Source organism: Nerophis lumbriciformis, linkage group LG12 (assembly GCF_033978685.3).
Source record: "Nerophis lumbriciformis linkage group LG12, RoL_Nlum_v2.1, whole genome shotgun sequence".
NCBI lineage: Eukaryota > Metazoa > Chordata > Actinopteri > Syngnathiformes > Syngnathidae > Nerophis > Nerophis lumbriciformis.
In genome coordinates, this window is record NC_084559.2 from 8,634,716 (window position 1) to 8,659,266 (window position 24,551).

At 41.9% G+C, this 24,551-nt stretch overlaps 1 protein-coding gene across 1 annotated transcript; it reads left to right on the top strand.

Annotated features, from left to right (window-relative positions):
- The first annotated feature begins 9,280 nt into the window (after positions 1-9,280).
- asphd2 (aspartate beta-hydroxylase domain containing 2) lies at positions 9,281-23,886 on the top strand. The gene is made up of 4 exons (XM_061985878.2): positions 9,281-9,413; positions 15,122-16,271; positions 23,005-23,118; positions 23,206-23,886. Exons 2-4 carry the CDS (start codon positions 15,410-15,412, stop codon positions 23,334-23,336), a joined length of 1,107 nt encoding a protein of 368 aa, XP_061841862.1. The 5' UTR covers positions 9,281-9,413; positions 15,122-15,409; the 3' UTR covers positions 23,337-23,886.
- The last annotated feature ends 665 nt before the right edge of the window (positions 23,887-24,551 follow it).

Genomic DNA, 24,551 nt, shown 5'->3' on the forward strand with positions numbered 1-24,551 from the left:
TAAAAAATATACATATACAAACCCCGTTGCCATATGAGTTGGGAAATTGTGTTAGATGTAAATATAAATGGAATACAATGATTTGCAAATCCTTTTCAACCCATATTCAATTGAATGCACTACAAAGACAACATATTTGATGTTCAAACTTAATTTTTTTTTTTTGCAAATAATAATTAACTTAGAATTTCATGGCTGCAACACGCGCCAAAGTAGTTGGGAAAGGGCATGTTCACCACTGTGTTACATCACCTTCTTTTAACAACACTCAATAAACGATTGGGAACTGAGGGAAACTAATTGTTGAAGCTTTAAAAGTGGAATTCTTTCCCATTCTTGTTTTATGTAGAGCTTCAGTCGTTCAACAGTCCGGGGGTCTCCGCTGTCGTATTTTACGCTTCATAATGCGCCACACATTTTCGATGGGAGACAGGTCTGGACTGCAGGTGGGCCAGGAAAGTACCTGCACTCTTTTTTTACGATGCCACGCTGTTGTAACACGTGCTGAATGTGGCTTGGCATTGTCTTGCTGAAATAAGCAGGGGCGTCCATGAAAAAGAAGAAGCTTAGATGGCAGCATATATTGTTACAAAACCTGTATGTACCTTTCAGCATTAATGGTGCCTTCGCAGATGTGTAAGTTACCCATGCCTTGGGCACTAATACACCCCATACCATCACACATGCTGGCTTTTGAACTTTGCGTCGATAACAGTCCGGATGGTTCGCTTCCCCTTTGGTCCGGATGACACGACGTCCACAGTTTCCAAAAACAATTTGAAATGTGGACTCGTCAGACCACAGAACACTTTTCCACTTTGCATGAGTCCATCTTAGATGATCTCGGGCCCAGAGAAGCCGGCGGCGTTTCTGGGTGTTGTTGATAAATGGCTTAGGCTTTGCATAGTAGAGCTTTAACTTGCACTTACAGATGTAGCGACCAACTGTGTTTAGTGACAGTGGTTTACTGAAGTGTTCCTGAGCCCATGTGGTGATATCCTTTAGAGATTGATGTCGGTTTTTGAAACAGTGCCGTCTGAGGGATCGAAGGTCACGGTCATTCAATGTTGGGGGGGGGGGGGGGGGGGGGGTGGGGGGGGGGGGGGGGTGTGATTAAAAAACATATTTTCAGCCTAGGCCTGGCCCCCTGAATGTGACAATGACAACAATGTGAGCAGAATAAAGGTTGCAAGTTTGGTCAGCTGACTGCCAAGTGGTGTAATAGCAGATTTGCTAATCAAGTGGCTACTTGTGCCAAAACAAATCATAAACAAGTTAAGCAGCAGGATGTTTCAAATGCCGTTAAAAGCGTACAGACCAAATAAGATAAGATAAGATGCACATTCAAGATTTTACAAATTATACTTCGCCATCGTCTGCTGGGGTGGGGGGAGCATGGCCAGAGACAGGAGCAGACCCAACAATTGATTGATTGATTGAAACTTTTATTAGTAGATTGCACAGTACCTCTCTTTAAGAAGGGGAACCGGAGGGTGTGTTCTAACTATCGTGGGATCACACTCCTCAGCCTTCCCGGTAAGGTCTATTCAGGTGTACTGGAGAGGAGGCTACGCCGGATAGTCCAACCTCAGATTCAGGAGGAACAGTGTGGTTTTCGTCCTGGTCGTGGAACTGTGGACCAGCTCTATACTCTCGGCAGGGTCCTTGAGGGTGCATGGGAGTTTGCTCAACCAGTCTACATGTGCTTTGTGGACTTGGAGAAGGCATTCGACCGTGTCCCTCGGGAAGTCCTGTGGGGAGTGCTCAGAGAGTATGGGGTAACGGACTGTCTGATTGTGGCGGTTCGCTCCCTGTATGATCAGTGTCAGAGCTTGGTCCGCATTGCCGGCAGTAAGTCGGACACGTTTCCAGTGAGGGTTGGACTCCGCCAGGGCTGCCCTTTGTCACCGATTCTGCTCATAACCTTTATGGACAGAATTTCTAGGCGCAGTCAGGGCGTTGAGGGGATCTGGTTTGGTGGCTGCAGGATTAGGTCTCTGCTTTTTGCAGATGATGTGGTCCTGATGGCTTCATCTGGCCAAGATCTTCAGCTCTCACTGGATCGGTTCGCAGCCGAGTGTGAAGCGACTGGGATGGGAATCAGCACCTCCAAGTCCGAGTCTGGTTCTCGCCCGAAAAGGGTGGAGTGCCATCTCCGGGTCGGGGAGGAGATCTTGCCCCAAGTGGAGGAGTTTAAGTACCTCGGAGTCTTGTTCACGAGTGAGGGAAGAGTGGATCGTGAGATCGACAGGCGGATCGGTGCGGCGTCTTCAGTAATGCGGACGCTGTATCGATCCGTTGTGGTGAAGAAGGAGCTGAGCCAGAAGGCAAAGCTCTCGATTTACGGTCGATCTACGTTCCCATCCTCACCTATGGTCATGAGCTTTGGGTCATGACCGAAAGGACAAGATCACGGGTACAAGCGGCCGAAATGAGTTTCCTCCGCCGGGTGGCGGGGCTCTCCTTAGAGATAGGGTGAGAACCTCTGTCATCCGGGGGGAGGCTCAAAGTAAAGCCGCTGCTCCTCCACATGGAGAGGAGCCAGATGAGGTGGTTCGGGCATCTGGTCAGGATGCCACCCGAACGCCTCCCTCGGGAGGTGTTTCGGGCACGTCCGACCGGTAGGAGGCCACGGGGAAGACCCAGGACACGTTGGGAAGACTATGTCTCCCGGCTGGCCTGGGAACGCCTCGGGATCCCCCGGGAGGAGCTGGACGAAGTGGCTGGGGAGAGGGAAGTCTGGGCTTCCCTGCTTAGGCTGCTTCCCCCGCGACCCGACCTCGGATAAGCGGAAGAAGATGGATGGATGATGGATGGATGCACAGTACAGTACATATTCCGTACAATTGACCACTAAATGGTAATACCCCAATAAGTTTTTGAACTTGTTTAAGTTGGGGTCCACGTTAATCAATTCATGGTAACAAAGCAAACAAGAGAGCCGACTCCACCCTTGGCCGTCCACTAACTCTCGGCCAGTGTCCAGTCCTCATGGATGAGCGAGGAATGCGTCCAAGGAGACCGAGGTGTCCGATACCTGCTCATTCAGCCCAGAGTCAGACACTGTGAAGCTTGTCTGTCCCAGAGCTCAGCACCAGCTCCGCAGTCCTGTCTCTTCATCCACATCTCCTCCAGTCTCTCCAAACGGACTCTGGTGTGGCAGAGACCCAGCAGCTGGTCTCCATGGTCAAAAGGCTCACGGGAGTCAGATCCAGAAGTTCACAGAAAAGCACCGCAGAAGTCAGGAAAGTGCCACCCCTTGTCACACAGTCCCAAAGGGTCCCCAACCAAAAGGCAAAAAAAAAAAACACATGAAAACAAGAAGGAAACATCTGGAACACAAAAGGATGACACAAGAGCACAGAGCTCCTGCCACCAGCAGCCACTACAGCGGCGCCTTCTTGGGAAAAAAGACAGAAAGCTTTCGCCCTAATGTAATAATTTTTAGGTGGAGGAAAGAATACATTATTTAACCAGTTTATGTGAAATACTAAATGATGTATAACGTATAATTCCTGTTATTTCAAGGCATAATAACTCTCTGTAGATTTATTGTATTGTCTGTTGTTTGTCCTGTCTTCTGTTTGTGTTTAGTTAGTGTTCTGTTAGGTTCTCAATGCTCCTTTCCTCCCTTGTTTACCTTTTCTTGTTGCTAGGCGCATTGACTTTTTACAACAGTGTCTGTTTAGCTAATCAGGACTAACACCGGTTGTATTTATACCCGCCTCACCATTCAGTAGGCACCGGTGCATTGTTCGCTGTTGGCAACAGTTTATGTCGGCTTTCCTCAAACACCTACGTCGTTATTCCACGCTGTGCTAAGTCAGCCTTTTTGATTCATGTGCAACTATTGTTTTCTGTGTTTTTGCCGTGATTTAGAAATAAAATATTTATTTCACCTGCAAGCTGCTTGCTGCCTTTGGCATCCGTGGGAACTGCAAACACCACAACATACCAGCATGCAATACAAAAATCACAAAATCATTCAATTATATTGAACATTTATAAAGGTAAAAAGTATCAACAGCAGTATCGGTCCCCCAAAAAGTCCCTGCATATATATATATATATATATATATATATATATATATATATATATATATATATATATATATATATATATATATATATATATATATATATATATATATATATATATATAATTACACTCTCAGGAGCATACTTGCCAACCCTCCCGGATTTTCCGGGAGACTCCCGAAATTCAGCGCCTCTCCCGAAAACCTCCCGGGACACATTTTCTCCCGAAAATCTCCCGAAATTCAGGCGGAGCTGAAGGCCACGCCCCCTCCAGCTCCACGCGGACCTGAGTGACGTGTTGACAGCCTGTTCACAACATTGCCGTAAACAGCAATGTTGTGACACTTTTAAACAGGACAATACTGCCATCTACTGTACATGCATATGTGACCCACCCATAATGTGTCACATTTTTGTGTTGATTTATTTATTTTATTTTGTGGTTTGAATTCGTTTTTGGAGCTGTCATTACACATTTATCAGTATTCACATTGGTCAGTAGGGGGCAGTAGGGCGTTTCTTCCCAATTGAATGCTATCACCTGCAGACCGGAAGTGTCTTGTCATTCTGATGAGCGCGACCAGTCTGTGAACAATTGAAAGGTCCTGTGTGCTTTTTCCTCCTGTATAACAGGTTAGTTTTGGTGAATCAACTCACTGAATAATATCCATGTGATCTTTATAAGTTTAAGTACACATTCTGATGGTGGAGCCTAACTCTAAAGTGTTTGTGAGTTGTAGTTTGTATTTGTGAATGAATCCAGTGCACAGCTGCAGTAATCAATACAAAAAGGCGACGTGAGTGCGCAATGTTTATATAGGAACTTCTGATCCTAATTCAGACTCCCAAATTAGAGCTCCCGTTTTCTTATTGATTTTATAATGTATATTTGTATAATGTGTGTGTTCTGAAATAGTGACAGAGAATAGAACAAGGATGGCCAATTCAACCCTTAACTCAACAATGAGTAGATGAGTGTTATGTGTGTGTATACGTGTAAATAAATGAACACTGAAATTCAAGTATTTCTTTATATATATATATATATATATATATATATATATATATATATATATGTATATATATATATATATATATATATATATATATATATATATAGCTAGAATTCACTGAAAGTCAAGTATTTCTTATATATATATATATATATATCTTAACCACGCCCCCAACCACGCCCCCCGCCCCACCCCCGACCACGCCCCCACCCCCCACCTCCCGAAATCGGAGGTCTCAAGGTTGGCAAGTATGCTCAGGAGTGTAATTTAAACTAAGCGACCATGAAAAAATTTAGAAATTATTGCAGTTCATTTCAGAATTAGTGCGTAAATAAATATTTAATTAAAAAAAAATATATAAAATAAATGTGCACCTTTTTTGAGATACTGAATTTGTGATTTTTATTAGCTGTACACAATCTGATTGATTGATTGATTGAAACTTTTATTAGTAGATTGCACAGTACAGTACATATTCCGTACAATTGACCACTAAATGGTAACACCCCAATAAGTTTTAACACTTGTTCATACTTGCCAACCTTGAGACCTCCGATTTCGGGAGGTGGGGTGGGGGGGGGGGGGGTTGAGAGATATATATATATATAAGAAATATTTGAATTTCAGTGTTCATTTATTTACACATATACACACACACAACACTCATCTACTCATTGTTGAGTTAAGGGTTGAATTGTCCATCCTTGTTCTATTCTCTGTCACTATTTCAGAACACACACATTATACAAATATACATTATAAAATCAATAAGAAAACGGGAGCTCTAATTTGGGAGTCTGAATTAGGATCAGAAGTTCCTATATAAACATTGCGCACTCACGTCGCCTTTTTGTATTGTTTACTGCAGCTGTGCACTGGATTCATTCACAAATACAAACTACAACTCACAAACACTTTAGAGTTAGGCTCCACCATCAGAATGTGTACTTCAACTTATAAAGATCACATGGATATTATTCAGTGAGTTGATTCACCAAAACTAAACTGTTATACAGGAGGAAAAAGCACACAGGACGTTTCAATTGTTCACAGACTGGTCGCGCTCATCAGAATGACAAGACACTTCCGGTCTGCAGGTGATAGCATTCAATTGGGAAGAAACGCCCTACTGCCCCCTACTGACCAATGTGAATACTGATAAATGTGTAATGACAGCTCCAAAAACGAATTCAAACCACAAAATAAAATAAATAAATCAACACAAAAATGTGACACATTATGGGTGGGTCACATATGCATGTACAGTAGATGGCAGTATTGTCCTGTTTAAAAGTGTCACAACATTGCTGTTTACGGCAGACGAACTGCTTTACGGGGGACGAAAACTTGACTGCTGTTGTTGTGTGTTGTTACCGCGCTGGGAGGACGTTAATGAAACTGCCTAACAATAAACCCACATAAGAAATCAAGAACTCGCCCTCCATCATTAGCTGTTTATATTGTGGGAAAGCGGACACTCAGGTCCGCATGGAGCTGGAGGGGGCATGGCCTCCAGCTCTGCCTGAATTTCGGGAGATTTTCGGGAGAAAATTTGTCCCGGGAGGTTTTCGGGAAAGGCGCTGAATTTCGGGAGTCTCCCGGAAAATCCGGGAGGGTTGGCAAGTATGCACTTGTTTAAGTCGGGGTCCACGTTAATCAATTCATGGTACAAATATATACTATCATCATAATACAGTCAATCAACCAACACATTAAGAAACAATGAAGAAAAATATTCTTGAAATTGTTCACAATGTATGTAGTGAATTTATAGAATGTAAAAACTAACATTTTTGTCGTTAAACTACTGAAATTAATGTAAAATTAAAAAACAATTAATTGTATTTGTGTACAGCTCCACTAACGGACATTGGAGTGTTACTTTCAAAGGCAAAATTTAAGTATTGCTAGAAACATCATTTTATATGGGACTTTATTGTATTATATGTATAGTACATGTTCCAAAAAGAAAAAAAGCATAAAACAGCAGCAGAATTAGAGATATTACAAGTCAAAGTGATGAAGCTTCGTGTTACGCTCATGACTTGGTGTAACTAAACATTACCCTATAAGATGAAGGCAATTGCATTTTTTTGATATTTGAAATGTATTCAATGTTTATAAATTAATATTTAAATATAATAAATGTAAAAAAGGGAATAAATATTCAAAATAAGATCATTAAATGAAATCTAGTTTGGTTACGCCATCATGAGCGCAACACAAGGTTGTAAAAGTTTCAACTACAATTCTAAATAAGATGTCAAAAGCAAACTGAAATCAAATACACACAGCTTAAAGACTGATCATTACCTATTTAAATTTAGTAATACATAAATATGATGATTTATCAAAATATAAAATAAATATACCTGAACAGAATCGCGTTTTTCCAAGTTTTTGGGGGCATTTTTATGCTATTTCCAAGCATCTCCTTTTTATTATCGTTGATTTTAAATGGTCAAACTAATGCATATTATACATGCATGCCCTAGTAAACAAAAGTCATATTTATTTTGATTGTTACATTTTGAAGTACATTTGTGCAGGTGGGTGCGAATGTAGCCATTACCAGCGCTCTACACATATAGAACCTGCTTTTAAACGGTATTAAAACACACTTACCGTATTTTCCGCACTATTAGCCGCACCTAAAAACCACAAATTTACTCAAAAGCTGACAGTGCGGCTTTTAACCCGGTGCGCTTTATATATGGATTAATATTAGGATTCATTTTCATAAAGTTTCGGTCTCGCAACTACGGTAAACAGCCGCCATCTTTTTTCCCCGTAGAAGAGGAAGTGCTTCTTCTTCTACGCAAGCAACCGCCAAGGTAAGCACCCGCCCCCATAGAACAGGAAGCGCTTCTTCTTCTACTGTAAGCAACCACCCGCCCGCGTAGAAGAAGAAAAAGTGCGCGGATATTACCGTACGTTTCATTTCCTTTGTGTGTTTACATCTGTAAAGACCACAAAATGGCTCCTACTAAGCGACAGGGATCCGGTTCATGAAAAGACGCAATCTCTCCATCCGCACACGGACTACTATTTCACAGCAACTGCCTAAAGACTTTCAAGAAAAGCTGGCTACTTTCCGTGCATATTGTAAAAACAAGATAGCTGAAAAAAAGATCCGGCCAGAGAACATTATCAACATGGACGAGGTTCCACTGACTTTTGATATTCCTGTGAACCGCACTGTGGATACAACGGGAGCACGTACGGTGAATATTCGCACCACAGGGAATGAGAAGTCATCCTTCACTGTGGTTCTAGCTTGCCATGCTAATGGCCAGAAACTTCCACCCATGGTGATATTCAAAAGGAAGACCTTGCCAAAAGAGACCTTTCCAGCCGGCGTCATCATAAAAGCTAACTCGAAGGGATGGATGGATGAAGAAAAGATGAGCGAGTGGTTAAGGTAAGTTTACGCGAAGAGGCCGGGTGGCTTTTTTCACGCAGCTCCGTCCATGTTGATATACGACTCCATGCGCGCCCACATCACGCTGGTTTTTAATATATTATTAAAGTTTGACTGACCTATTTGACTGTTTTTTTGACATTCCTTTAGCGCAGTTAGATGCGGCTTACAACACGGGGCGGCTTATAGGTGGACAAAGTTTTGAAATATGCCGTTCATTGAAGGTGCGGCTTATAACCCAGGGCGCCTTATGGTGCGGAAAATACGGTACTATTATGTTGGATCCACTATGGACTGGACTCTCACAATATTATGTCAGACCCACTCGACATCCATTGCATTCGGTCTCCCCTAGAGGGGGGGGGGGGGGGGGGGGGGTTACCCACATATGCGGTCCTCTCCAAGGTTTCTCATAGTCATTCACATCGACGTCCCACTGGGGTGAGTTTTTCCTTGCCCTTATGTGGGCTTTGTACCGAGGATGTCGTTGTGGCTTGTGCAGCCCTTTGAGACACTTGTGATTTAGGGCTATATAAATAAACATTGATTGATTGATTGAACATGTTGTCAGATGTTTCGTCCAGTATAAAAACATTTTTCAAGAGGTGGATTTTTTTTTTTTAACAGTGATTAACTTTTCAACAATAGTCTAATTTATTGACACACATAATAACAGATTCTTAAAAAAATAAAAAATAACAAAAAATAAATCGGCGTGACGTTTTGAGTAGCGGCGAAGTTTATAATGAAATTCTAAACCGGATGTAGTTGTTACACCGCTCCGCTCTTTTTTTTCCACACTGGGTGTCTCTTTGTGGAGCGCGGGGCTTCTTTTTGTTGTTGTTGTTGTTATTATTTACAACAAAATTAACCAAAAAATCTTCCAGTCGTCGGTGGCAACGACGGACGGGAAACACGGACGGCGCGTCTCAAGTTTTTGGGTAGGATTTGTTTATTTTGTTAAGAATAATACGAGTGGTGTTCCCTTTCCGGTTTGCTTTCCTTTGTGTTGGGCTGGAAATGTCTTTTAATGTTAAACGAGCTTAAATATCCGCCTACTTTGTGCACTGCAGTGGCGGGGGGAGGGAGGGGGACACACCTGTGCATGTTGAGCAGGTATGCGTACTAAACAACCACGATTTAAAAAAACAACTAAAATCAATAACGTCCAGAAAAGGTGTGTGTCAGCATTGTTGTTGCGCGGTGATGATGCTGGTCAACCCTCACATTGGTGATGATGGACGCAAGTCTTCCCCCACACGCAGTGGGTGTGCGTGGGGGCGTCTCGATGCTGTCAGACAGCATCGAGGATTTATCCCAGGAGGATTACTCCACCATTTTTGGTGAGGTATCTCGATGGTGACGCAATGCACTCTGAAGGTATTTTTTGACTGGTATATTAGCATTATGTCATCACTATCCTGTTTTCTAATGCATCTTCTTATGCCGCCCCTACTAAATTCCAACAATAAATGTGTGTGGGCGTCTACACTGCTTATATAAGCTATTGTTTGGTGTGTGTGTGTGTGTGTGTGTGTGTGTGTGTGTGTGTGTGTGTGTGTGTGTGTGTGTGTGTGTGTGTGTGTGTGTGTGTGTGTGCTCTCACATTATTAACTACAGGTAAAAGCCAGTAAATTAGAATATTTTGACAAACTTGATTTATTTCAGTAATTGCATTCAAAAGGTGTAACTTGTACATTATATTTATTCATTGCACACAGACTGATGCATTCAAATGTTTATTTCATTTAATTTTGATGATTTGAAGTGGCAACAAATGAAAATCCAAAATTCCGTGTGTCACAAAATTAGAATATTACTTAAGGCTAATACAAAAAAGGGATTTTTAGAAATGTTGGCCAACTGAAAAGTATGAAAATGAAAAATATGAGCATGTACAATACTCAATACTTGGTTGGAGCTCCTTTTGCCTCAATTACTGCGTTAATGTGGCGTGGCATGGAGTCGATGAGTTTCTGGCACTGCTCAGGTGTTATGAGAGCCCAGGTTGCTCTGATAGTGGCCTTCAACTCTTCTGCGTTTTTGGGTCTGGCATTCTGCATCTTCCTTTTCACAATACCCCACAGATTTTCTATGGGGCTAAGGTCAGGGGAGTTGGCGGGCCAATTTAGAACAGAAATACCATGGTCCGTAAACCAGGCACGGGTAGATTTTGCGCTGTGTGCAGGCGCCAAGTCCTGTTGGAACTTGAAATCTCCATCTCCATAGAGCAGGTCAGCAGCAGGAAGCATGAAGTGCTCTAAAACTTGCTGGTAGACGGCTGCGTTGACCCTGGATCTCAGGAAACAGAGTGGACCGACACCAGCAGATGACATGGCACCCCAAACCATCACCCAACCATGCAAATTTTGCATTTCCTTTGGAAATCGAGGTCCCAGAGTCTGGAGGAAGACAGGAGAGGCACAGGATCCACGTTGCCTGAAGTCTAGTGTAAAGTTTCCACCATCAGTGATGGTTTGGGGTGCCATGTCATCTGCTGGTGTCGGTCCACTCTGTTTCCTGAGATCCAGGGTCAACGCAGCCGTCTACCAGCAAGTTTTAGAGCACTTCATGCTTCCTGCTGCTGACCTGCTCTATGGAGATGGAGATTTCAAGTTCCAACAGGACTTGGCGCCTGCACACAGCGCAAAATCTACCCGTGCCTGGTTTACGGACCATGGTATTTCTGTTCTAAATTGGCCCGCCAACTCCCCTGACCTTAGCCCCATAGAAAATCTGTGGGGTATTGTGAAAAGGAAGATGCAGAATGCCAGACCCAAAAACGCAGAAGAGTTGAAGGCCACTATCAGAGCAACCTGGGCTCTCATAACACCTGAGCAGTGCCAGAAACTCATCGACTCCATGCCACGCCGCATTAACGCAGTAATTGAGGCAAAAGGAGCTCCAACCAAGTATTGAGTATTGTACATGCTCAGATTTTTCATTTTCATACTTTTCAGTTGGCCAACATTTCTAAAAATCCCTTTTTTGTATTAGCCTTAAGTAATATTCTAATTTTGTGACACACGGAATTTTGGATTTTCATTTGTTGCCACTTCAAATCATCAAAATTAAATGAAATAAACATTTGAATGCATCAGTCTGTGTGCAATGAATAAATATAATGTACAAGTTACACCTTTTGAATGCAATTACTGAAATAAATCAAGTTTTTCAAAATATTCTAATTTACTGGCTTTTACCTGTATATCCACTCAGCATCCATTGCACCGGTCACCCATGGGGGCAGGCCCGGCCCTAACCAATCTGGCGCCCTAGGCAAGATTTTAGGTGGCGCCCCCCCACATCGGCAGTGAAGTGTATATACTCACAAGAAACCGAATAGCTTTGCCTTTGACCTTTTTTTTTTTTACTTACAACTATACCTAATATATAAAGGGGTGGAAAAGTGACTATTACCTGCAGGGCAAACATTAGCTAACCAGAAGGCAATAACAATGTAAACAAAAAAACACCTGCTTAAAAGATCTAATACAAATGTCCCTGAGGAATGTAAGGTGGGAGTACTGTAATTACCTAACGTTACATTATTATTTTCCATAACAATTTAGCCCCCTCCACAATATTAACCCGACGTTAAAACAGAACTAGCTATTTATTGATTAGCAATTGCAGACTCATGTAACATTAGCTTAATGCTAAAAAGCCAGGTTACTATCACATTCTGTAACAGACAAATAATTTCATGTAGGCTAACGTTACCTACTTGCTACCTCTGTCTTTTCTCGTTTCTCCTCCTCTTCTTTTCTCTTTTTTCTTCCCTGGACACCTGACAGTTTTGGCCGTTTTGACATCTTGTGTTGATTTTTTGATGTGGTGATGTCCAAAAAGAGTCATGATACGGGAAGGGAGGGGGCGCACCGTGCTGGGGGGGGGGGATGTTGTAACAAATAATAGTTCTATTAAATAGGCTTTACTTTGCATTTTAATTAACGTGGGATTATTTTTTGTATTTAGAAATAATAGTACCAACTTTTTTTCTCTTTTTTTTTTTCTTCTCTCCAACATTTGTGGCACTGGCGTGGCGCCCCCTGATGGACGGCGCCCTTAGCATTTGCCTATACGGCTTATGCCACGGGCCGGCCCTGCATGGGGGGATCCCCAAATCTGCAATCCCTTCCAAGGTTTCTCGTCGTATCCCATTGGCTTGAGTTTTTCCTTGCTCTGATGTTGGATCTTAGCTGAGGATGTGTTTGTGGCTTGTGCAGCCCTTTGAGACACTTGTGATTGAGGGCTATAGAAGTAAACTTTGATTGATTGAAATGTATATATATAAAGTTAAAGTACCCATGATAGTCACACACACACACGAGGTGTGGCGAAGTTATTCTCTGCATTTGACCCATCACCCTTGATCACCCCCTGGTAGGTGAGGGGAGCAGTGAGCAGCAGCGGTGGCTGTGCCCGGGAATAATTTTTGGTGATTTAACCCCCAATTCCAACCCTTGATACTGATTGCCAAGCAGGGAGGTAATGGCTCCAATTTTTATAGTCTTTGGTATGACTCGGCCGGGGTTTGAACTCACGGGGCGGACACTCTAACCACTAGGCCACTGCATATATATATATATATATATATATATATATATATATATATATATATATATATATATATATATATATGTATGTGTGGGAAAAAAATCACAAGACTACTTCATCTCTACAGGCCTGTTTCATGAGGGGTTCCCTCAATCATCAGGAAAAAATCTCCTGATGATTGAGGGAACCCCTCATGAAACAGGCCTGTAGAGATGAAGTAGTCTTGTGATTTTTTCCCCACACATACATATATTGCGCTCTACTACGGTATCGAGCACTATTTTTTGGATAACCTTATTAAGACATATATACATATATATATATATATATTAGGGGTGTAATGGTAAACAAAAATTTCAGTTCGGTACATACCTCGGTTTAGAGGTTAGGGTTCGGTTCATTTTCAGTACAGTAAGAAAACAACAAAATATACATTTTTGAGTTATTTATTTACCAAATTTGCAAAGTCTTCCACCAAAAATATTTTTCTTAGTGTAATATTTGATGTGAAGTAATGGGAACCTTGGATAGGTCAATAATTCATAATAACATCGATTTTGATTCAATATTATGTTTTGAGCAATGACATTTTGAAAGAAAAAAAAAACAGCTTTGTTTTATTAGTCAACATTGCAACTTTTTCTAAATTACATTTAACCTTTAAGCTTTTTTATTTCACTTTTGTTAGGTTTTAATAGTATTTTTAGAATGTGCCGTGGGCCTTTAAAACATTAGCTGTGGGCCGCAAATGGCCTCCGGGGCACACTTTTGACACCCCTGCTATAGATAATAAAAAATTAAATGTGATAAATCTATGGATAAAAAGCAGAGCCTGGTGACGCATGCGCGTTTATCATAACTCTCTCTCTCTCTCTGTCTCTGCCCCTCCCTCACCAATGCTGCTGTTTGTTTTGTTTTTAACCCCTTCTTAACCCTGAACGTACATTGAAAATATACGCAACCCTAACTCAAAATGCCGGACATTTGAGGCATTTAAGAAACTCCGCCCTGACAGCTCCGCAAAAGAGGACATGTCCGGTGAAAACAGGACGTATGGTCAGTCTATCCTAGCCCGTTAGCTGCTAGCATGCCGTGTGTTGTGCCTCGGTGTGCATTGTTTACACAACGTGCGTTACGCTACTTAATATGTCCGTGTGGAAACTCGTTCGGTACACCCCTGAACCGAACCGGAACCCCCGTACCGAAAGGGTTCAATACAAATACACGTACCGTTACACCCCTAGTTAGTACTGTCGGAGGCAGATGTTTACATATATCCGAATTTAAGTTGTACTTCTTTCATTTCTTAGTCATATTTGAAAACAGCTCGTGTTTTCCATTTCTTCTCTTGATGCTCTGTCAGCAAATATACTGTGTGTGTTAACCTTGAGGAATGTGTTTTGACTAGCATTTGTTTTGTCTATAGAGATGGGACGAGAGAGAGGGTGGTGGGATCGGGAAGACAGACCATTTTGGGAGGCGCAATAGAAAGTTCTAGGGTTAGACTGGTCTCAATCAATGTATATTGGCAAAGCTTTGAGAATATACAACAAAATACGTATTCTGTCTCTGGTGGTTTTTCAACTCAGCTTTAAGTGTCGGAAAGAACTTGGGAGCGAATTGTGACTTGAATTCCCTGGGAGGAACAACTGGTCCAAAACGCAACAGTACCCATCTTGACTAATTGTGTTAATAAAAGTGTTTACAGTACAGTTGTCTTTCAGTTCAATTTCAGTGAATCTCGCTCAAAAATGAATATCTTTATATGTATACCTTCACTGGAAAATATATGGAGATACATATAGAATATTGAGTTTAAGTAAAAATATATCGAGATATACTTTTTGGCCCAGCGCTAATATAATGTATAAGATTGTTCTAAAGAGGTTGGGAAACACAGCTGGTTTGAATCCAGAATAAAGTCTTTTGATGGATAGATGAATAGACAAACAGAAAATAGGAGTGACAGGAAATGACACACATAAGAAAATAAATCAGTATGATTGAATCGCTGCAGCCGTGTGATGTCACTCGCAGCCTCCTCTTCCTCCCTCTTCACGGCTCCTCTCTTTCTGTCCTTCTTTTCCAGAGAGCGAATAACCCCGAGGCGCGGCGTCTGCCTTGATTTGTGTGAGAGGAAGAGCAGCGCAATCATCGCACTGGCAGAGATCATGCACGGAGAGGCCGTCCCTCCTTGCCAGGCGCTGAAATGTTTGGACTTGAGACGGCAGGATTGAATCAGCAGACTGTTTACGTTGGAGGGAGGGCAGTAAGAGCCGCTTGACACGAGACCCTGTGTGGGCTTTCATGCTGCCTCCTAAACATTTTCACCAGCGCCACCTTTCTGTTAGATTCCGCCTTAGGCAGCGAGGTTGAGATGGAGTGGTCACTGGAGAGCGTGAGGGAGATGGTGGCTGGAGGGATGCAGTCTGTGAGAGAGTGTGAGGTCTGTGCTTTTGCCACAGTGGCCTGTGTGCTGCTGCTCTTCCTCTGGTACTGCTACAGGGTGGGCCGGGAGCACAGCTCTAGCCCCCTGCGAGGAAGGTACCTGACTGGACCCGGCAGGATCGGAGGAGTGGTCGGGGGCTTCATTGGCTCGGACTGTCGCAACAGGAAAGGGAAGCCGGGTTCAATGTTAGAGGAGCAGAACGGTTTCGCATTCTGCCAGTCGTCCGAGTGTTTCCGCTGCGCCAGTGCAGGAGAAAGTCTGAACCAGAGGCTCTATCACAGCCTGCAGGAGTACGCCAAACGCTACACCTGGTCAGGCATGGGCAGGGTGCACAAAGGAGTACGCGATCAAGGCCGATACCTTAACAGCCGACCGACCATCCAGCGGCCGGAGGTCTTTTTCCTCCCCGACTTACCTTCGGCCCCTTTCTTCTCCAGGGAAGTGCAGAGACATGATGTAGAGCTCCTGGAGCAAAGCTTCCCTGCCCTTCTGGCCGAGTTTGAAAGCATCTACAACCAACCTCCGGCCCGCAGCGGCTCCTCCTTGCCGCCGGGTTGGAAAGTCAACAGCACGCCTCGTGGCCAGTGGTGGACCTACTATCTGGTCAACCAAGGCACCCCTCTGGTTCTGAATGTCAGGAGGTGTCCACGGGCCTGGAGGGTACTGGGCCAGCTGCGCACTTTCATTACAAACAACGTGTTTGGAAACGCCTGTTTCTCCGTGCTGTCGCCAGGAGCGCTCATCACCGAACACTACGGTCCGACAAACGTGCGGCTTCGCTGCCACCTGGGTAAGCAATTGAATGAAGTGAGCAGATTCATGTGTAAGAGTATAACCGCCAACTCCTACCATTTCTAAAACCGATGAAAAATGTTTTAACAACAAATTGGACAAACTTGTGAATAAAAGTGGAACTCTCGCGGACAGCTAATAAGGATACAGAGCTAACATCTCAATGATGACAATAACAGAGAAAAGGACCAACGCAATAGATCAGGGGTGCTCATTACGTCGATCGCGAGCTACCGGTCGATCTCGGAGGGTGTGTCAGTCGATCACCAGCCAGGCATTAAAAAAATAGTCCTAAAAATGAGCGATCATCTTCACTATGACGTCACTTTCGTCACTTGATTGACATTCACGGCACCCGAGAGTCTTCTGAGATGACGCTGGCTGCTGCCAGCTCATTAAAATTACCGACTGGAAGGCGAGAAACACTTTATTTCAACGACTGCACAGTTGCGCTACCAAAACAAGAGTCTCAGAAAGCTGGCGTGCACAAGCTAGCAAGCTACGGAGTTTGCCGACAATGTATTTCTTGTAAAGTGTATACAAAGGAGTACGGAAGCTGGACAAACAAGATGCCAAAAACCAACCACTTTCATGTGGTATTGGACAGAAAGGAGGACTTCTTTCTCCTTCATTCGAAAATGCGGACGTTTTTAGCACCACTGTCTGATTCCTATCAATGCAAGTCATCAGAATCAGGTAATACACCAACTTTTATTCTTGTCTTCATGAAAGAAAGGAATCTATATGTGTTAAACATGCTTGTATTATCTTTAAACACCTTAACTTGTTAACAATATTAACTATATGTGTTAAACATGCTTGCGTTATCATTAAACACCTTTAACTTGTTAACAATATTAACTATATGTGTTAAACATGCTTGTATTATCTTTAAACACCTTTAACTTATTAATAATATTAACTATATGTATTAAACATGCTTGTATTATCTTTAAACACCTTTAACTTGTTAACAACATTAACTATATGTATTAAACATACTTGTATTATCATTAAACACCTTTAATTTATTAACAATATTAACTATATGTATTAAACATTCTTGTATTATCATTAAACACCTTTAATTTATTAACAATATTAACTATGTGTTAAACATGATTGCATTATCATTAAACACCTTTAATTTATTAACAATATTAACTATATGTATTAAACATGATTGCATTATCATTAAACACCTTTAATTTATTAACAATATTAACTATATGTATTAAACATGCTTGCATTATCATTAAACACCTTTAACTGATTAACAAAAACATATATTTCATAAAAAAGTAAATATAAATTATATATATGAATGAGGTAGATCCCCACGACTTGATCAATTGAAAAGTACAGTAAGTGCTTAGTAAACTTTAAGACATGTAGATGGAACCATTAGTAGTATCAGTATTTCATTGATACTAGAGTCTTTTAGATGTATATTTTTTTATGGTCTCACATTTTTTTTGTTTTTGTTAACGTTTACAAACTCAGGAAAAAAGTCCCTGCATGGACACAGGAGAAATTTGACGGCAAAAATGATTTAAATGAGTAGTAGATTTTTAATTATGTTTAGTTATTGTGTACCATTGACTTTGTTTTGCTCAATTGTATGTAATAAAAGTGTATACAGTAGTTGAAGTATATGCACTGATATTGTTAAACTGTCATTAGCATTCACTATAAATATATTGAAAACATTCCAATTAATACATGTTATCAGTATTGGTATAGGCGAGGGTGGACCTACGTCACTTCCGCCTGCCAATCCCCTAGCAACGCGGTCGCCATATTGAATTCGTTGAAAACAAACCAGCTCACAGCGAACACAGCATTGACAGAAAAGGCATTTAACGAGGTTTCACGGCATTTTAAACTGTTCTAAATGGCGTATGATTATGTAAATAGTCTTTCCAGTGAGACTAGGTTAAGATACGAGTTCAAATGTTCTGTAGTTGGATTAAACGACTGCCCTTACCGCCTTCCAGCAGATGCGTGGACTGATAATCCTACACAATGGCCGGACATGGAATTTGGAAATCTTTATGTCTACCTCACAAGCGCACCAGGTCGGTTGTTAGCTTCGGTTGTTGTATAACGAATAAATCACATAAAAATTGTTAAATCACCCAAGGTATGTTGATAAATGATAATAAGGATGACACGGTGGCTACCAGTATCTGTATATTTATTATATCTGTAGAGAGCTCATTCAAATTCAGTTCAGTATTATGATTTATTATTTTACTGGAAATAGCCTTTATACCGTATGTTATTGTTGTGCAACAACAACAACTTCAGCTGTCGAACGTTATTCAGTAAAAATTCAACGGGTTCAACATTAGCATGGACGGTATAGCCAAGTTGTGGTTAAGAAGGTGGATTTTTGTTCCTTATATTTACCAGAAACGAAGTGATCCGAACACACGACCCGGGATTTTGGGGGACTCCAGTGAGAACCGTCCTCGTTGTCCCGGTGTAAAGCTGCGAGCCATTTGTCTCGTCTCTGTGGGCTTTTAGCACGCTTTGGCAGAACAAAATACGACCTTTGTTTTCCCTGTTTCCAGTTGTGGTTTGCACAACCAAAAACAACACAGTTTTTTGGCATTTTGGAGGCAGAATGACGGGTTTAATCAGCGCAGGTCGACAGGTTAAAGAGTAATGGCGATGGTTTGTTTTCAACGCCAGTCAGGTTGCTATGGCTCGAAGAACCCGTATGTAGCTCAGTTGCCCGGATGTCGGCCCTGCCCTATAAGCCAAACTCATTCATGGATGATCGGTGTCGGCATAAATCCCTGATTGGGAAATCCCCAGAAACTATCTGTTTGGTTGAGAGTAAGGGTGTAACGGTACGTGTATTTGTATTGAACTGTTTCGATACGGGGGTTTTGGTTCGGTTTGGAGGTGTACCGAACGAGTTTCCACATGAACATATTAAGTAGCCGCCTACGCTTCCTTCTGCCTCTGTCAGTCCTCTACACAGCACCCAGCATTGTCCCACCCACACAACCATCTGATTGGTTACAAACAGAGCGGTAACAGCCAATCAGCAGTGCGTATTCAGAGCGCATGTAGTCAGTGCTTAGCATTTAGCAGGTAAGCATCAGGCAGCGGACTCTCCCCAAATGATAATAAACACTGGGGTCAACTACTAGTAACATCACTATGAGCATTGTCATCGGCATGCGACTGTGAATTGTTCTTGTTTTTTGGATGACTCGGCCCTGCTGGTATCAGACAAGGACAAGTCACAGGTGGAGAAAATCCTCAGTGCTGAACTCTGTAGAACTTGCACCTGGCTCGCTGACAACAAGCTACCCATACACTTGGGTAAAACTGAATCCATCCTGTTTGGGTCCCACTTCAACCTTAAGAAAGTCAATGACTTCACTATAAAAGTGGGTGACATTGTTATCACCAGGAAAGATGAGGTCACCTACCTAGGTTCCATTCTAGAGGCTAATCTTTCCTGTGATCAAATGGCAACCAAGGTAATCAAAAAGGTCAATCAACGAACAAGATTTCTCTATAGAATCTCTTCTCTGGTCAACAAAAGCACCATGAGGATTCTAGCGGGAACTCTTGTTCAACACTTTTTCCATTACGCATGCACCTCCTGGTACCCTAGCACCTCCAAAACCCTCAAATCTAAACTCCAAACATCCCAGAACAAGCTAGTCAGGTTCCTTTTAGACCTCCACCCCAGATCACACCTCACTCCTACCCACTTCTCCAAAGTGGGCTGGCTCAGGGTGGAGGACAGAGTAAAACAACTTGCACTGAGCCTGGTCTATAAAATCCGCTACACCTCCCTGATACCCAAGTACATGTCAAACTACTTCCTTAACATAAATGACCGCCATAACCACAACACCAGGGGGAGCTCCACTAACCACGTTAAACCCAGATTCCGAACTAACAAAGGTCTTAACTCATTCTCTTTCTATGCCACATCGATGTGGAATGCGCTCCCAACAGGTGTAAAAGAAAGGGCATCTCTATCCTCCTTCAAAACCGCAATAAAAGTACACCTCCAGGCAACTTCAACCCTAAACTAACACCCTCCCCGGATTGTTAATAATCAAATGTAAATAATCAAATGTAGATACTTTTTCTTATGCCTTCTGATCTCTCTCTCTCTATGTCCACTACTTGCTGTACATATCCTACCAAGTCAGACCTACACTATTTCAATGTCCATTTCTCTGTTCTCAATTGGTGATAACTGATGATAACAACCAAACCTAACCCACCCTCCACACCCCGGATTGTAAATAATTCAATGTTTATACCCTGATGATTATCTTGTGTGATGACTGTATTATGATGATAGTATATATCTGATAGTATATATCTGTATCATGAATCAATTTAAGTGGACCCTGACTTAAACAAGTTGAAAAACGTATTCGGGTGTTACCATTTAGTGGTCAATTGTACGGAATATGTACTTCACTGTGCAATCTACTAATAAAAGTCTCAATCAATCAATCAATCAGCCCGTTGACCTTCTAGAAACCTAAATGGCAGCTCAACTCGCTCGCAGTCCTGGCTTGAGGTGAAGGCTAATTCGCTTTTAGCGTAACGTTAGCTCATTTTGCGGTGTGTGTGTGTTACGGACAGCAAAGCCCTGTCAGTCTGTTATTTCACTTTACCTTTTTCTGTGTTGATTGAGCTGTGTTGAAGCAGGACATTATGTTAAATGAAGAGTTTCTGTCTCTGATAGTTGATATAATAATGTAAGTGCATCATTAAGCCTACATGAACTCCATGGTGTTCAGGGATGAATAGTCTCTCCTATTGCTATTGTACTATTTTTTTCAGCTATAGTTACATTAATTATTAGTAATGCAGCAGCCTAGTTTTGAATGGCAGGGTCCCTGCTATCACATGTTGATACAAATATAACATTTACATAATAAAAATCAACTACAGGCTTCCCAAATGCTGTAATAAATTAAGCATGATGAGTTGACTTGAAACTGTTTAATGTTGCACTTTTTTCATGTCATTTTATTTAATCTGAGCAACAACTTGAGGCAGTTTAATGTTGATTAACGTGGGCAGAATTATTATAGTGTTCCCAATGTTAAAAGGATAAAGCCATTGTGTACAAATTTGGTAAATAAATAACCAAAAAATGTATATTTTGTTGTTTTCTTACTGTACCGAAAGTTAACCGAACCGTGACCTCTAAACCGAGGTACGTACCAAGCCGACATTTTTGTGTACCGTTACACCCCGAGTTGAGAGTCTTAGGTCATGATTCTATGGATGACTCAAAAGAGAACTACCGTATTTTCCGCACCATAAGGCGCCCTGGGTTAAAAGCCGCATCTAACTGCGCTAAAGGAATGTCAAAAAAACAGTCAGATAGGTCAGTCAAACTTTAATAATATATTAAAAACCAGCGTTCTAACAACTCTGTTCACTCCCAAAATGTACGCAAATGTGCAATCACAAACATACGTACCGGTATATCAACATGGACAGAGCTGCGTGAAAAAAGCCACCCGGCCTCTTCGCGTAAACTTAAACTTACCTTAACCACTCGCTCATCTTTTCTTCATCCATCCCTTCGAGTTAGCTTTTATGATGACGCCGGCTGGAAAGGTCTCTTTTGGCAAGGTCTTCCTTTTGAATATCACCATGGGTGGAAGTTTCTGGCCATTAGCATGGCAAGCTAGAACCACAGTGAAGGATGACTTCTCATTCCCTGTGGTGCGAATATTCACCGTACGTGCTCCCGTTGTATCCACAGTGCGGTTCACAGGAATATCAGTTGCTGTGAAATAGTAATCCGTGTGCGGATGGAGAGTTTGCGTCTTTTCATGAACCGGATCCCTGACGCTTAGTAGGAGCCATTTTGTGGTCTTTACAGATGTAAACACACAAAGGAAATGAAACGTACGGTATATCCGCGCGCTTTTTCTTCTTCTACGCGGGCGGGTGGTTGCTTACAGTAGAAGAAGAAGCGCTTCCTGTTCTATGGGGGCGGGTGCTTACCTTGGCGGTTGCTTGCGTAGAAGAAGAAGCGCTTCCTGTTCTACCGGGAAAAAAGATGGCGGCTGTTTACCGAAGTTGCGAGATCGAAACTTTATGAAAATGAATCGTAATATTAATCCATATATAAAGCGCACCGGGTTAAAAGCCGCACTGTCAGCTTTTGAGTAAATTTGTGGTTTTTAGGTGCGGCTAATAGTGCGGAAAATACGGTAATAAAAATCAACTACAGGTTTCCCAAATGCTGTAATAAATTAAGCATGATGAGTTGACTTGAAACTGTTTAATGTTGCACTTTTTATACGTAGAAGAGAGGTTTTGTCATTTTATTTAATCTGAGCAACAACTTGAGGCAGTTTAATGTTGATTAAAGTGGGCAGAATTATTATAGTGTTCCCAATGTTAAAAGGATAAAGCCATTGTGTACAAATTTGGTAAATAAATAACCAAAAAATGTATATTTTGTTGTTTTCTTACTGTACCGAAAGTTAACCGAACCGTGACCTCTAAACCGAGGTACGCACCGAACCGACATTTTTGTGTACCGTTACACCCCGAGTTGAGTCTTCTTAGGTCATGATTCTATGGATGACTCAAAAGAGAACTACTCCTATTTGTGCAGACATAAAAAATATTCAAATGTGCTTGCTATATTAAAAATTTACTAATTTTGTGGAATTAAAAGCGTTGAACTTGACAGTGTCTATTTCTATTGACAGGTCTCAGAGTTCCCCCCTCCTGTGAGCTTGTGGTTGGTGGAGAACCTCAGTGCTGGTCCGAGGGCAGCTGTCTGCTTTTTGACGACTCTTTCCTCCACAGGGCCTTCCACGAGGGTAGGACAGACTCACAATTCAATCTTTTGTGTCTCAAAGAAGGTCGGAGTAATTGAATGGAGACATAAACGTCTTCTCTGTGTGTAGGGGTCGCAGAGGACGGACTCAGGGTGGTCTTCATGGTGGACCTCTGGCACCCCAATGTGGCCGCCGCTGAGAGACAAGCCTTAGACTACATTTTCACCCCAGGCCGGTTAGAGGAGAAGGAAGGGAAATAGGAGCAAGTATGTGAGGAATCATTGGGGTTAGACAGCCAACTCTCACATTCACTGTGTGCTTTATTTTTGTTATCGCTCAGAACATGACAGAAACATTGTTTGTCAGCCATAGCAACAGCACACTTTAGTATTGGTCATGTGGCAAAATGCTAATTATTACATTTTGGCTTTCTCAGTCGGAACCCAACCATTCAATTTGGCAAAGGCTCTATGTCGAGGTACCGAGTGCACAATTGGGACAACATTAGGGCCATTCCACCCGACCGCTGCCATTTGCTTGCTGTAACTCTCTTAGAATAAACTTAAATGTATGTCCTTTTTTCACCTCAAAATCCAATACACATATTGAACTGCTTAAAATACATATTGGCAGAGGTGGGTAGTAACGCGCTACATTTACTCCGTTACATCTACTTGAGTAACTTTTGGGATAAATTGTACTTCTAAGAGTAGTTTTAATGCAACATACTTTTACTTTTACTTGAGTATATTTATAGAGAAGAAACGCTACTTTTACTCCGCTACTTTTATCTACATTCAGCTCGCTACTCGCTACTAATTTTTATCGATCTGTTAATGCACGCTTTGTTTGTTTTGGTCTGTCAGACAGACCTTCAAAGTGCCTGCCTTACTGGTGACGTTTCACTTCGTTCCACCAATCAGATGCAGTCACTGGTGACGTTGGACCAATCAAACAGAGCCAGGTGGTCACATGACCTGACTTAAACAAGTGGAAAAACTTATTGGGGTGTTACCATTTAGTGGTCAATTGTACGGAATATGTACTGTACTGTGCAATCTACTAATACAAGTTCCAATCAATCAATCAAAAGTGTGAAGGAAAAAAGACCATTTTTTATTTCAACCGTACACCCCGTCAAAAGCCTAAAGACTGACTGCACAGTTCCTGTCTTCACAATAAAAGCGCCGCTCCATCGCGCCTGCGCTTTCAAAATAAGAGTCTCCGAAAGCCTGCGCAAACAAGCTAGCAAGCTACGGAGTTTGCCGCCAATGTATTTCTTGTAAAGTGTATAAAAACGAATATGGAAGCTGGACAAATAAGATGCCAAAAACCAACCACTTTCATGTGGTATTAGACAGAAAGGAGGAACTTTTTTTCTCCTCCATTTGAAAACGTGGACGTTTGTCATCACTACTGTCTGATTACAATCAATGCAAGTCATCAGAATCAGGTAATACACCAACTTATATTCT

What these genes read in the sequence shown, in the direction of transcription:
- asphd2 (XM_061985878.2), top strand. Translation starts at nt 15,410, where the DNA reads ATGGAGTGGTCACTGGAGAGCGTGAGGGAGATGGTGGCTGGAGGGATG. An exon ending in GCGGCTTCGCTGCCACCTGG is followed by an intron (nt 16,272 to 23,004) that starts GTAAGCAATTGA and finishes TTCTATTGACAG; the next exon opens with GTCTCAGAGTTCCCCCCTCC. An exon ending in CCACAGGGCCTTCCACGAGG is followed by an intron (nt 23,119 to 23,205) that starts GTAGGACAGACT and finishes CTCTGTGTGTAG; the next exon opens with GGGTCGCAGAGGACGGACTC.